This window comes from Gastrolobium bilobum, unplaced genomic scaffold (genome assembly GCF_033153095.1).
Source record: "Gastrolobium bilobum isolate Gb01-03AN ecotype WA unplaced genomic scaffold, APGP_CSIRO_Gbil_v1 utg17648, whole genome shotgun sequence".
In the NCBI taxonomy this organism is placed as follows: Eukaryota; Viridiplantae; Streptophyta; class Magnoliopsida; order Fabales; family Fabaceae; genus Gastrolobium; species Gastrolobium bilobum.
In genome coordinates this window covers 334,113-348,975 of record NW_026898409.1, presented here as the reverse complement: position 1 = coordinate 348,975, position 14,863 = coordinate 334,113, and the positions used below count along the sequence as shown (strand labels likewise).

The window sequence follows — 14,863 nt, the reverse complement described above, 5'->3', positions numbered from 1 at the left end:
ACCAGGTATAGAAATGGGAAGCACTATATACATTAATTTTGAGGGAATTGAATTGGGAACATGTTCATATATCGTATCATTACAAACACTGTCTGTGGCTCCATATTGAGGGAAATTAAGGCATGCAGCGTAAATGATCAATGCACCTCTTCTACTTATCATCCATAGGTTACATTTGATTTGACCTCTGTGATGAAGTGAAAAAGATTACTCCAATATGCTCAATCATATGACTGATTGATCAAAGTTCTCGGTGTCTTTCCACTGTTCTCAGATTATTACAACTTCATGAAATGGAAATGAAGTTCGAAGCTGAAGGAATTGATTCGATCGGTATATCTTTCTTGCTATCTTAAAATAATTACTCCTTTTTTTAGTCTCTTTTTTCACATTTACTTAACAAATTAATTGGTTTAATTGGTACAATTTTCTCACATTTAAAAGTTTAATGATAACTTGTTTTTGAATATCAATTTTTATGATAATTTGAAACTAATGCCATGTAGACAGCGTTACTTAAGACTACGCTTAACGAATTTGTTCACAGAGTGGATAGTGGAAAATAAGAATCACGGAATCAAACTTGAATTGCAGTCAAGAATATTCTAAAAATAAAGGCCCAGTTCAAAAGATAATCATAGTATCTTTTATATCCTGTGCAAATCTATGAGATGGTTACAGAGACCACAATTTCAATAATAAGAAAATAGGGAATATATATATCTCAAGCAACATATAAAAAACTGGAAGGGACCCAAAGAGAGAAAAAGAAAAAAATAAATACCACTGATTTTTTGTGCGTGCACAACATAAAAAAATATTTTCCAACGAAAATACCCATTCCCTTACCAAAAAACAAAAAAGAAATATAAATAAAGATAGGAATAATATAAATAAATCATTTTCTTCCATATTTAATAAAAGGATATATCCACTATACAATACCCGATACTTCGGTTCGGTTACAGGGTCCTAACTTTGGAATGCTATGGAATTCTATCTAGAATATTTAAGAGGTTAAACCTCATTTTACTTCCTGATTATAAAACGAAACTTTCTAAGACATCTCCCCGATACTATGAAAAGAGTGTAATTGCATATTTCCTGTCAAATTTAAATAAACAACTAGCACGTGAAAGGCAGAATAATGTTACGCACGTCGAATTTAAGTGCAAAGAAGATATACCCCGCAATTCGTACAGAAAGACAGGCTTATAAAGACACACATTATTAAATTTGACACTTTAAAATAAAGAAAATCATTTAAATCATAAAAAGATGACGCATAATTTACCCGAATATTAACGGACCCTCCTACTGTCAAAGGAAGACACAAACTAGCCAATAATATTTACGAGGGGTAATCCCACAATTCTAGGAATATATTCAGATATAAAAGCCATGGGCAATAGGTGAGTAGTACCAAATGTTTTGATCTTATATATTGAATATAAATCCAACATTCTTCCTTTGCAACGCTAGCGATGAATTGTTAACCAACTAAAAAGGATTTCCCTTTATAAAAAGGAACCAAGTGAAAAGTAATGAATTGACCCTTGGAAATGTCCCGCATTCTCCCAGCGCTGCTACTATGAAAATACATCCATGAACATCAGAAGCTACCAAGCATATCCTCAACAAATGGTGTGGATTACAATGAGTCTATCCAACCCCCACCCCAACAAAAACAAATAAAATAAAAAATCAACACCTTCAACTGGGAATGGTCATATCAAAATCCTGGCCAAAAGAAATAGTCAATAAACCAGCATCTCCATGAACCATGTTGAGATTACTACAAGAGTCTAATCTATACGAGAAACCATAATGACAGACCGAAATAGTATACTAGCATATGAAACGACATATTGATAAAAAGGTATATTATCCCTAAACCATTCAATTAAAAAACCATAGTACTAATAACAGGTAGTAACAAACACATCTGCAAACGTAATCAACGGAAACCCAAACTGGACCCAGCTATTATCTGGCAGTTAAAAGCCAATATTAAACTTTCTGAAGGTCCTAGTAATGTTTCAGGGCTCTAAAAACCAGAAATTAATGAAAAAACACTCAACAAGGGTCCAACAATACCCCATTTCCATAGTGCATCTTCTCATGCCAGGGCATATGCACCTTGCTTGAGTGACAGTTGCATCAACCTGTAGAAATGCACACACATCAGCAACAGCAATTACACTATTGAATCATAGTGGACAAACCATGAACTAAAAATTTGGGCATAAACCACTGCAAAGAACTGCTATCTGAATATAGAATATACAATCCTAGACATATGCCCAGCCAACTTTTCTTACTTAAATGGCATCATAATAAATGTCAAGTGTCCAAGTAAAAAGCCTCGTTAAATAAATAAATTTTAAAAAAAATCAATAGAAGATATACTAAAATTGAAGTCCCATTTAAAAGCAACCAATACAACAATATATTTTTAGCTGATCACTATGCATTAATTTTATTCTAACGATATGACATTGAAGTCTTTCATGAGAACGACCAACTTGTTTCCAATAAATCCAACTTGCAGACTTTTACACTTGAAAATATACACATTCATCTCTACTTTTAGATCACAACTCTTATCAGGATTCAGGATCCAGAATGCCGATCATAAATATGAAAAGAACAAATTTCCTGTCACTCACCATTTCTATTCGCCACAGTTGTAAACACAACCCTGGTATTTACCACCAGTCACCGGCAATAAATTGCCTGATCAATGAATGGTGGAATTTGCTTTATTTCAGTGCCAAGTTCTTGTTCAATCCTATATCTGAACAAAAGATGGAATACATCAGAAACCTACAACAGCAAGCATCTGTGAAATTCATTCAACTATAAATTACATACAAATTAAAGCGATCCTCATAAGTGATCAAGTTCACTGCTAAACCAAGGTGTCCAAACCTCCCAGAACGACCAACCTGTTATAAGCAGAACATCCATTAGAACATGTACTCATAATCAGTATCAAGAAAAGCAAATTAGGTAAGGAGTGAGCTGAAATCAAACATACCCTGTGCAAATAAGTTTCTGAGTTCTTGGGAAAATCAAAATTAATAACAACATTAACTGCTTGGATGTCTATTCCCCTAGTAAAAAGATCTGTGGATGTTTCACACAAAGGAAGAAAAACGAAAAATTTAAATTACTGGGACAATGTATATCAAAATAAAAATTAATAACAACAGATATATTAAACTATTAAAGCAAAGGTTCCTTAACCTAAATTCTCGCTTATTATATCATCAGTACATAAAAAAAACTACACTAAACAAATATCGATCATATATAAGGTAGAGGTTATATTTATAATCAATCTATTTTGGCTTACAACCACTTTCTTTATCCTTGGATCAAAATCAAATCAACGGCTCTTACTTGATGTCATTTTGTAACCATTTATTTGATTTTGATCCAAGGATAAAGAAAGTGATTGTAAGTAAATATAGGTTGTAAGTATAACCTCCCTCATATAATAATTCATTGCTAAATTGATTCTTAAAAAAGGAATGAAGATAATAACATAAAATAGAGGAAATGGGGGCAAAAAATTCAAATATTAAAAACTGCCATATTTGGTAGGATAGATATCATTCACATGCAGCAAAAAAAATAACCTCGTTATGCTCATTTACAGGAGGATGATACAGTGTCAGCAACATACCAGTACAAACAAGATTTCGGCATGCACCATTGCGGAAGTCATGAAATACTCTATTACGATGGTCTTGCAACATCTTTGCATGAATATAGAAACATGAATACCCAAGTTCTGTGATTTTCTTGGCAAGTAGTTCAACCCGATTCACTGAATTGCAGAAGATGATCGACTGGTTTATTTGCAGCTGGAATAAAAGCTATTATTATTATTTTCACAACTGGCATATAAGAAAATCCAGAGTACATTGACAGAAAAATCAAACCTTGGAAAATAGAGTATTTAGGCAGTGGACTTTCTGTCTCTCTTCCACAAATGCATAAAATTGTGTAATACCCTTCAGAGTTAGCTCATCCATGAGGTTGATGACATATGGTTTATGAAGATACCTATCTTTGAAGTCCTTTACAGTAACAGGAAATGTTGCTGAAAACATCAGGATTTGACGATTTGTAGGAAGAAAATGAATCAGCTGCTGTATGGAAGGTTGGAACTCAGGAGACAGAAGCTTATCAGCCTGAGGAACACAGAAAGCTATGTAAAGCCTCAGATTGATAACTAGCACTATTACAAATAAAGACATTAATCTTAAAAGTGCCACAGTATGAACATGCAGAAAGGATAAAAAAGAAATTATGTTGTGTTTAATATTTAAAACATAAATGAGATCAATAAACAGAAGCATTTGCTTCCACTACCAACATGACAAAATTTAGGGTACAGATTGCTAATCCTAGCAGATCAGACAAAAAACCAAAGAAAAATAGCAGCAACATCAGATCATACCTAAACCTTTTTAAGGTGCAAACATGTTCAAACTGTACGTGCTTCTCAGCCAGATTCAATAAACAGTGAATTTCAGGTGAAATCTATTTACCTCATCCATAACAAGCATAGAACAATCTTTCAGAATACAAACACCCTTCTTAGCAAGATCTAATATTCTTCCTGGAGTTCCAACTAGTAAATGAACTGGTTGATATAAGCGCATTATATCATCTTTCAGGCTGGTACCACCTGTTGTAACCATAACTTGAATTTTCAAATGTTTTCCAAGCTCTTTACACACTTGAGATGTTTGCAAAGCCAATTCTCGAGTTGGGACCAGTATAACAACTGCATGATAAAAAAAATACAAAGCAAATTGTCAAAACATGAATAGATCTTATAATCAGGCTTATTTAAAAACTCATGGCCATAAAATAACATAAGGCAATGCATAATTGAATCATGCACCAACAATGTCAGCAAAAATATATCATTATTATTTCCAACTTTGGTAACAAAATATATCTGCATCCATTTTCTAAATCTAAAATAACTTTTCAAGAGAAATGACAACATATCAACAAGATATTGGTTTCTTTAAAGGAATTTTCAAAATTTGTAAATAAAACAAAGAGTTTTAGTTATAACAGATGTGCAACCCAGGACAAAAGAGAAGAGAAATAAACTCTGAATTTATCATGGAACTGAGATCTTATTACATAGAGTCCTTTCAACTAGAGTGAGACTCTTGAGAAAAGCTGAAAGCAAGAGGATAGAGTCAAACCTTGAATAACATTACTATCCTGATCAATTTTTTCCAATGCAGGAATACAAAATGCAGCTGTTTTGCCAGTTCCATTTTTAGCCCTAGCAAGAATGTCACTACCAGTAAGAGCAATTGGAATGCTTTCTTCTTGGATAGGAGAAGGCCTTTCAAAACCCTTCTCATATATTCCCATGAGCAGCTCACGCTTCAAAAAGTAATCCTCAAATTCATTTCCTTTAGTTGCTGTAACATCCTGGGGAACAAAAGGAGGGCAGATCAAGACCAACATAAATGTTAAAATTAAAGTTAATAATAAAAAACCCCATAATAGCAGCTTAAACCACTAACCCATAGATGGTATCATTTAGTAGGCCTTTCAACTGAATATTCAATTATCATGTAAATATACAAAAACATAATCACACCACACTCAGAAATCTAACTGAATATTCAATTATCATTTAGAGAGGTTGACATCAGTTTCTAGGCTGAGTATGAGAGAGGTGGAACAGCAGATTTTGATATGCCAGGTCAAGCCCCTTAAGATCAAGCTGCTTTTTTGGGATGTAGGATGCTGAGGAACATCAGATTTCATTTTTTGGATTTGAGGTGCTGGTCGCCCAGCTCAACTTGTAACAGACATGGGTTAACAGATACGGGTCGCCCAGCTCCCCCAACTTGTGCAAATCGCAAAATCACACCTTTTTTACAATCTTTCCAGCAATCCCAATATTGAATGATCTGTTATACGACCAGGATTGTGAGGCAGCACGAAAGTCATAGGATCATGCAATCCTAGGAGTAAGATTGCAATTTTGACTACATTGTTTATAATATATTAAGGGGTATGTTTTTCTCATGTTACATCAGATAACATACCCCTTCTACTCATATATCAAAAGTTGTGCTAATAATTTTTTATTTTTTTAAAGAGTGGGTCCCACATGATCTGTGTCTATGGCATGAAATAACAAGTCTCCTACAAGATGAGACTTGTATTTCCCATATATCAAAGTATGAAATTGCAACTCCATACTAAATAAGATTTACAAAAATAACGTAGAATTATCCAAGATAATATTTGCGGCCCCAAGAATCTCAAACTAATTTATGACTAAAATAAAATGCATATAAATAATCACTTGAAGCATAAGATAGTATTCATAACCATACCTCTGTCCTATAGCGTGTATCGGGTGCTGGAATCTTTAGTCTTGCCTTCCAATCTTGTGAACTAATAAAGGAAAACCAAAAACAATTGAGGATAATATGAGAACACATTTTTTCCTTTTGACTGAAAAGAACCACAAAAAATATAAAATAGCTCTATCTAGCATTAAAACAAATAAATCTTGCATGGTGACAATTTCCAAACTCTAACAAACTCATAATTTCACCAACATCACTCCACAAAATAAAACATTTGGATCAAGGAGGTATTAGCCTAGATTGTGGACAATACCAACTCAACTTTGCATTTGAGCACAACCATATAAAAGATTGAAGGATAGAATAAGTTCAGCAAAAAAAAAAATTGATCCAGAAATCAAAGCATCAAAACCATGGTGCATGGTGATGAGAAAAGATGGGAGCAACAGACAGATAGATAACCTAGAACTTCCACAGAACAGTAACCAAAGATGCAGATTTACTGCTCAATTTGATGTTTCTAAGATCATTTAAGAACTTGACTACAAGAAACATGTTCCTATCACTTCATTAAAACAACATGAAGTCCAGCCTTCACAAAAATATATACCAACGGAAGACCCCAAGAGCAGTGTTACATGGATCGCACTAAATGGTATGGGACTTTTTCCCAGTACATGGTACAAGGTGGAATACTTAGTCGGTTCACTATTTAGGATCAAAATTCGTTTAGTCTCAGATCATTATGCATAAACTTCAAACTATAGCATTAAGTAGTGAAAAAAATTAGTACATCACATCAGCCTAATTAAAAACCAAGGCATGGCCCATTATATTTATTATTTTTTCTCTTATGAGATGCTGTACATTTTGCATAAATAGGGTCCATTATTCATCTCTTTTGTTATATTCTTTTTTTCTATTCTAAGTGATGTTGTGCAAGGTAGTAAAAATCAAAATCCTATCTAAGATTGGAAGGGGGATGGAAACTCATAATTTCATGGGATCATAACACGGATCGTAAGATCCTACTTAGGAACAAAATTACAATCAAACACACATATAATATCATAAGTAAACTTTAAATCACTACTAAAATTTATTTAAACATAAATTCATCTAGCAACTGGGAACACGAACAAAAATGCACTGTATTTCTTTTTTTCTTAAATTTCAATTCACAGCTCAAAAAAGACATCATAAGAATAACTTGCAAAAGAGAATTGAAATTTGAAAATATGTTGTTTGAAAGTTCTATCAAAATTGTAAAACAATAATAGAAAGACCCTTACAGCTGAAAGCAGAAGAAGCAAGAACCAAAAGAAAGAAAGAAAAAAAAAAGAATAGGAAGAGAGGAGAAAGAAGAGTCTAACAGGAAAGAGAGACTGAGAGAGACAGCAAAGTTCATTCATTTATGGGAAAAGGGATTTTCATAATAAAAACAACAAATTCATCTAATTACCTTTAACACAAAAGGATCTTTTTATTCATACTACTAGACAAACATTTTGGATTGGTATATTGCAACGGCGCAGAAACCTATTATACATATATATAAATTATAAAGAAGAAAAAAGAAAAACTGAACAAAGAACCCAAACGATTTCTTTTTTAATTTTTAACTTTTTAGATCTCCCCTCTCTCTCTACATCTTGAGACAAAAATTCATTCTCTCTCTACATCTTGAGACAAAAATTCATTCTCTCTCTTCTAGGTTTGTTTCGCTCCCATAAAAATCTCGCCCTCAGTCTCTCGAAATTTCGCTGGATTCATAGGGAAAATTTTAGATACCTCTTCTTCCAATGCTGCTTCCAACAAAATCAACCAGTCTGACACAGGAAGGCACCATCACCACCAATTATTCCAACGAGTCAGTGACCCCCTCCAACATCAAACAGAAAAGAAATGCCAAGTTCTAGAATCCGGGTCAGGGATGTGGGTTTTTTAAGGATCGGGGGACAGCCCAGATCCTGCAATTTTACGGTCACGCATGATGATCCCACCCAATCCTACCATATTGCGATCCAGGGGATGTATGGGATCCTCCGGGAGAGAACTCATACGATCACCCAATCTTATGAGTTGACATGCAATTTTAACTACCATGATGTTGTGCATTTCCCAAGGGTTTTTTTTTCTCCAACCCCTTTCCCTCTGGTGGAACCCATATATTCAACAGCAATTAAACAGAAATAACAAGCAAAATGGAGAAATAACACTGATTGTATTGAAATAAAACGATGACAGATTTCCTAATTACTGATTCAAGTTGAATCGACTCCAACCTATCACAGTGACAGGGTTACAATGAAATAAGAAGTAAAAACACCAAAAAATCTCACTCACTCTCAAGCCAAAATACCTAGGCCAAAGAGATCCTTTCCCAAAACCTAATTCACCAAATACTCAATATCCCCCTATCACACTACACACACCCCTTTTATTCTAACTCAGAACATGCTAGAAGCTTTCCTAATTAACTAACTAAGGCCCATTCTAATTAACTCAGGCCCATCAATACTCCCCTTCCAAAATTCACCTTGTCCTCAAGGTGAAGAGAAAAGGCAAATAATGTGAGAGGATTTTTCAACGGGATCCCATTGTTTGAAACCTCTTAATCCCAATGTCAGCAGAAAAGGCTTTGGCTCTGTGTCACCCTCAGCTAACTTATCATCTCCACAAGCCAAAATGTAGAGTTGTTTATTTGGATGAGAAAATGCCAGGTCATTCCCAATATGAACATCAACCTCTATATGCTGGGCCAGCTCATTTGATCTAGTGTAGGTATATAAGAGAATAAATTGTTTAGTAAATGCAATACCCACCAAACATCCAACAAGGCTCCATGTGACACGGCTGAAAGAAATAGGTGCAGCGACCTGAAATGGTACTGAGCATGCAGATATACCTGAGTAACATTCAAGGAAAAATTTACCATATGGTGTGTTCCGAGAACCACCCTCATTTCTAAAATGAACAAGATGCTCAGGATGTTGCGTCAAACTTCCGGTACCAAACGAACCACCATCTCCCCATTCTTGCTTTCCAATCTTTCTTGCAAACGCATTTAGAGACGCAAACATATACTTATCATAGCACTGAAACTCGCCAAGTTCATAAGGCAGAGCAAAATTTGGCTTCTAGGAAGAGAATGAAAGATATCTTAGTACACTACCAAGACCAATGCCAATCTGTACATCTGTGATGATAACACCAAGCGAGTGCCTGAAAGTTTCCCTGAAGTCTGTTATAAAATCTACATATGCTTGAATAGGAGAACATCCACATAGCACTAGAAGAATATCACATCCAGGGGAAATATATCCAAGGGCATTGCACCGAAAAGAAAGGTTAAGGTTCCTCAACACTCGCCGCCGTACATCGCCTTTGTGGCATCATTGGAGTCTTGCGTGTCGCTGCCCTGCGTGTTGCCCATTGGGTTGCGCCGCAATCGTTCTGTCGTTTCTTCAGGAGACCTTCGTCAGAATCGCGTTGTCCTTCGCTCACCATTTCCACCTCCGTCATTATTTCCTCCGCCGTCGCTACCAGTCTTGCCTCCCGTCTCTGTGTTGTGCCCTAAGTTCTAAATGAGATTCCCATTTCGAGGGTTACTCCCCACACTACTGGACTCACTTGGGTTGTTATTGGGCCCATTCCTTCGAGAGAAGCCCATATTGTTATTTTCCTCTCCCACATTAGAACTCACCTGAATAACAAAACGGTTTGTCATTGTGGGCCTTGAGTTGCAACCTGCTTCGTTCCCATTATACCTAAATCCGTTGCAGCCCACTCCTTCGTTCCTTCTTCCCGTAACAATCTCCTTCTCCTCTACTATAAGAGCCAAAGACATAATATCCTCCATAGTTGTTGCAGTATGCAACCTCACTTCCGCCCTAATTTCCTCCCTCAATCCCTTCAAAAACACAGAACGCATTACCTCTTCATCGGCATCTCCTTTTTCTTCCTCTCTTCCACTATCTTCTTCTTCCGCATCTGTTTTATCTTCTTTTGCCTCTTCTTCTTTTTTTTCTCTGCAATTTTTCCTTCTTTCGTTTTTTGATCTGTTTCTTCTTCTTTATGTCGTCGTTGATCACCTTGTCCGCTGCGATTTCAGCCTCTTCGTCGGTTTCTTTTTGTTCCTTTTTTTCCTCCCTTTTTTCTGGGTTGTTCGATACTTCATCCTTCTCTACCAAACAGATCTCAGGTATATATCTCCCTATAAATGCTCTATCAAAGCTCTGCCAGCTTTCATGGGGACTGAGCCCACTCCAAAGTTTGTACCAATTGAGCGCATGACCTCTCAACCCCTTCACAGCTTCATTCAGCATATCAGCTTCTTGAATTTGATTTGCTTGAAAATGTTGTTCAAGCCCAAGCAACTATCCCCAAGCTTTAATTCCATCTTCATCTCCATAAAATTCTGGAATCATTTTTTTTTATAGATCTAGATCAAGGCTCCAAGGATCTGAAGCTTTGATACCAATTTGGTGGAACTCATATATTCAACAACAATTAAACAGAAATAACAAGCAAAATGGAGAAATAACACTGATTGTATTGAAATAAAACGATGACAGATTGCCTAATTACTGATTCAAGTTGAATCGACTCCGACCTATCACACTGTGACAGGGTTACAATGAAATAAGAAGTAAAAACACCAAAAGACCTCACTCACTCTCAAGCCAAAATACTTAGGCCAAAGAGATCCCAAGAGATACTTTCCCAAAACCCAATTCACCAATACTTAATATCCCCCTATCACACTGCACATACTCCTTTTATTCTAACTCGGAACATGCTAGAAGCTTTCCTAATTAACTAACTAACTAACTCAAGCCCATACTAATTAACTCAGGCCCATCACCCTCTTTAGGTGTTTCTTCCCATGTGCAGCAGCGCAGCCTTCCTCTTCTCTTTTAGAATTCTTTCCTCTCTTGTGTAAGTTTGGAATGCTGATTTAAGCATTTTGGATCGCAAACAACCCAAGCATTACCAAACGTGGAACGTGAGAGATTGGGATGATCTATGAAACATTGGTCAATACACTCTAGTATAAAGTACTTGATAGTAGAACACAGCGCAAAATTGCAAACCCCAAAAACGCTATGTGGTATAGCAGATTGAAGGGACGCCAAAACTTAAAAAAAAAAAAAGAGATAGAGATAAAAAGAAAGAAAGAAATGTAAAACCATAGTTATCAAATGCGGATTGCGGCATGTCACGGCCAACCCCGAAAAACGCTATAGCGTTATAGCGGGTTGCGATTGTGGAAATAGCAGAATAGATATATGACAGAAACAATGACAAAAAGAAACATTTTTTAAAGGCAGAGATAGCAGAAGTGACATAGAGAGACGTGGATAACCTAAAAAACCCTTAAATTTTTTCTGTTACATATTTAAATTTAGGACAAAATTGACATTTCTCCTTATGACAGCAATATGGCCGCAAATGCGATCGCAATGGCCGCTATCGCGTTCCGGTGCGGCGCGACGCAGTTTCTTGCAGAGAGGCACCGCAATGCCCATACGACGCGGCTTGCAGCGCTATTGCGGCGCAATTAACTACTATGTGTAAAACAAACATAATAATCCTAAGTTTTAAAACTTTATATAACATATAGAAATAAACAATAACAATTTTCAATACTCAAAATTTACAATGCACTTGTCAATTATCTTAGTGAATGTGATATAAATGCCTTAAAATTAAAATATAAAAGTCTAACAAGCATAACTAAATAAAAAGGGCACTTATTGCTCATGGAAAAAAGGGAAAGCTGTGTTGGTTACCAAAAACAAAAGGACTGATGTAAATTACCCAAAAAAGGACAGTGAAGTAGTTTCCTTTTAAAATGAATTGTCTACCTTAGAAAATAAAGCGATAAAATTTTTCGAATGGGTTGTCCAAAACCAGAGTTAAAAGTGCCATGCATTTCATTTCTGAACAGGCGCAGGCAGCAGCGAATAGAGCAAAGGCGGGCAGCAGGACTTTGCGATCTGGCCGGATGGACAATAGGTTCCCTGATCTAGTGGCTACAGAAACCAGAAAAAGATGGGTCTCTGGAAGTCTTCTATTCCTCTCTTTAGTAAGTTTGAGATGCTGATTTAAGCATTTTGGATCACAAACAACCCATGTGTTCCCAAACATGGGGCACGCGAGATTGGGGCACGATCCATGTAAAACTAGTCACTATACTTTGTACAAAGTACTTAGTGAAGGTACACAGCACAGAGTGGCCAATCCCATAAACACTATGGGGTATAGCAGATTGCAGAGTGGCCAAAACTTTCAAAAAAATTGTAAAATAATAACATAATAATCCTAGAATTTTTAGACTTTAAACTATAAACAGTTAAATACATTTCAATATCCAAAATTTACAGTGCATTGTCAATTATCTTAGTGAAAGTGTTATTAAAAGCCATAAATACAAATAAAAAAGCATAACTAAATAAAAAGGACACTTATTGCGCATGAAAAAAGGGAAGGCGGTGTTGCTTACCAAAAACAAAAAAGATTGATGTAAAATACGAAAAAAGGACAGTGATGTCGTTTTCTTTTTGAATGAATTGTCGTGTACTATAGAAAATAAAGAGGGAAAATAAACCAGGAAAGGAGTCATGCTAACAGAGGTAAACTGCCATGCATTTCAGTTCAGTTCCAAACAGGCGGAACAATTAAATAAAATAAACGCATGAAAGGAAACAAAAGATCCGAGCCCAACGAATCAAAGTTGTCTCATAAGAAAATTTATCCCCTCTATGGTACCCAACGAAATGGAAAATTGTCTCCCATGATAGAAAGGACCGTTATGTTGTTTCCTTTATGGATGAGTTGTCATCTACTACAGAAAATAAAGTGGAAAAATTCCAGGCAAGGTGTCATGCAAAGAGGTAAAAGTGCCCATGCATTTCAGCTCTGAACAGGCACAGGCGGCAGCGCATATAGCCAAGTCCTGCAACCAGACTCTATGATCAGGCTGGATGGACAATGGGTTCTCTGATCTAGTGGCAACAGAGACCATAACAAGATGGGTTCTTCTGGCCACATGCTGTAACGGCAGGCACTAATCGTGCTATCGTAGAATGGAACGAGCATTTGGGAGTGAAAAGGTTCCACTCTGTGGCAGCACAATTGCTAGCCATGCCATTAACTAGTCTTCCAAAAACCATTGGAATATGTAAATATTGCTTTTGCCGTTTTTCCATTACTTACACTAATGGAAACTTCCATCAAGCCAAACTAGCCAAGGACAATACAGAGTTACCACAAAGAGTCACCAAGCATTAACTAAACATCCCACTATACACAAAGCTATTGTGTGAGCCCCAACAACAACTCACTCACCCACACAAATAACTAAACACATTGAAATCATCTCAACCCAAACCCTAACACTTATCCACACAGAATGCACTAGCAAACCCATCACGAAACACATATTATTGTCTACCATACAAGAGAGAAATGAATTCAAGAAACAACAACTCACCTCGTGTCAACGGCTTCGGATTGCACAGTCTTCTCAACCTCGTCAACAACGTTGGTGTCAGCAACACCCAACTGCGCCCTTCTCAACCACTGTTGCTGTTGCTGCACCAAATGCCGCTGCACATAGTGTTGCTGTTGTTGTTGTTGCTGCTGCTGTTGCTGGTGCTGTTGCTGGTGCTGTTGCTGGTGGTGCTGTTGCTGGTGGTGCTGGTAAGAGGGCCTAGGGTGAAACGGATGGTTCGGGTTCGGATTCGGATTCGGGTTCGGATTCAAACCTCCTCGTCCAATCCCAATCCCAGGTGGATACCTCGCTCTATTGTTGTTCATTTTCGCCGATTCAAAACCCTAAAAACTAAAACCCACGAATTTCTATTTTTCTAATCTACGGAAAGAATGTACAGTGAATACTACGAAACTAAACCTGTGAGAAGAAAAATCTGAGAGTTCAGGGGTATCATACAGAGAGAGAGAGAGGGACAGAGCTCGAAAGAAAAAAGACTAGGGTTTTCTTATCTTCTGGGAAATGAAAATTAAATGGGAAAATTGTTGGGGAATTTGTACAGATCTAGTATAGAAGAGAGAGAAATAGAGCATTTGTGAGAGAGAATTTTGGTTAGAGATGGAAGAGGGAAGAGTGATCCTTGCTTTTGATCTTTCCGTTTTTTTTTTTTTTGTTTGAAGAAGGGAAGAAACAGAAATAACTTTTGCTTGATCACTCTCTCTCTCTCTCTCTACCTCTTCTTCTTCTAGGGCGTACAAACTATTTTGTCATTATTGCTTTTTGGCCCCCACTTCTTCCTTTAATTGTCTAAAGCTCCCCCACTTTTTCTTCTCTCTCTTGTGTCATTGCATTGCATTGCATGCATGTCTTACTTCATTCAAGTTGATTATGGATATATACGTTACCTATCTTGTGTGGAAAGCTTCAATTCATATTTGAATTCGAAAAACGTTATATTTCTCATCTCGTCCATTGATTTTTATTTATATAATGGGTA

The 14,863-nt window shown here is 36.4% G+C and overlaps 1 protein-coding gene across 1 annotated transcript; it reads right to left on the bottom strand.

Moving 5' to 3' along the window:
• Positions 1-1,469: 1,469 nt before the first annotated feature.
• LOC133315877 (DEAD-box ATP-dependent RNA helicase 8-like) lies at positions 1,470-14,603 on the bottom strand. The gene is made up of 10 exons (XM_061517552.1): positions 13,867-14,603; positions 6,393-6,453; positions 5,238-5,472; positions 4,563-4,801; positions 3,951-4,202; positions 3,692-3,872; positions 3,041-3,129; positions 2,875-2,948; positions 2,670-2,797; positions 1,470-2,165 (listed from the first exon to the last, which is right to left on the bottom strand). Exons 1-9 carry the CDS (start codon positions 14,190-14,192, stop codon positions 2,719-2,721), a joined length of 1,536 nt encoding a protein of 511 aa, XP_061373536.1. The 5' UTR covers positions 14,193-14,603; the 3' UTR covers positions 1,470-2,165; positions 2,670-2,718.
• Between the last annotated feature and the right edge of the window lie 260 nt (positions 14,604-14,863).

What these genes read in the sequence shown, in the direction of transcription:
- LOC133315877 (XM_061517552.1), bottom strand. Translation starts at nt 14,192, where the DNA reads ATGAACAACAATAGAGCGAGGTATCCACCTGGGATTGGGATTGGACGA. An exon ending in CTATGCTTGTTATGGATGAG is followed by an intron (nt 4,203 to 4,562) that starts GTAAATAGATTT and finishes TGTGTTCCTCAG; the next exon opens with GCTGATAAGCTTCTGTCTCC. An exon ending in TATGAGGATCGCTTTAATTT is followed by an intron (nt 2,798 to 2,874) that starts GTATGTAATTTA and finishes TCTTTTGTTCAG; the next exon opens with ATATAGGATTGAACAAGAAC.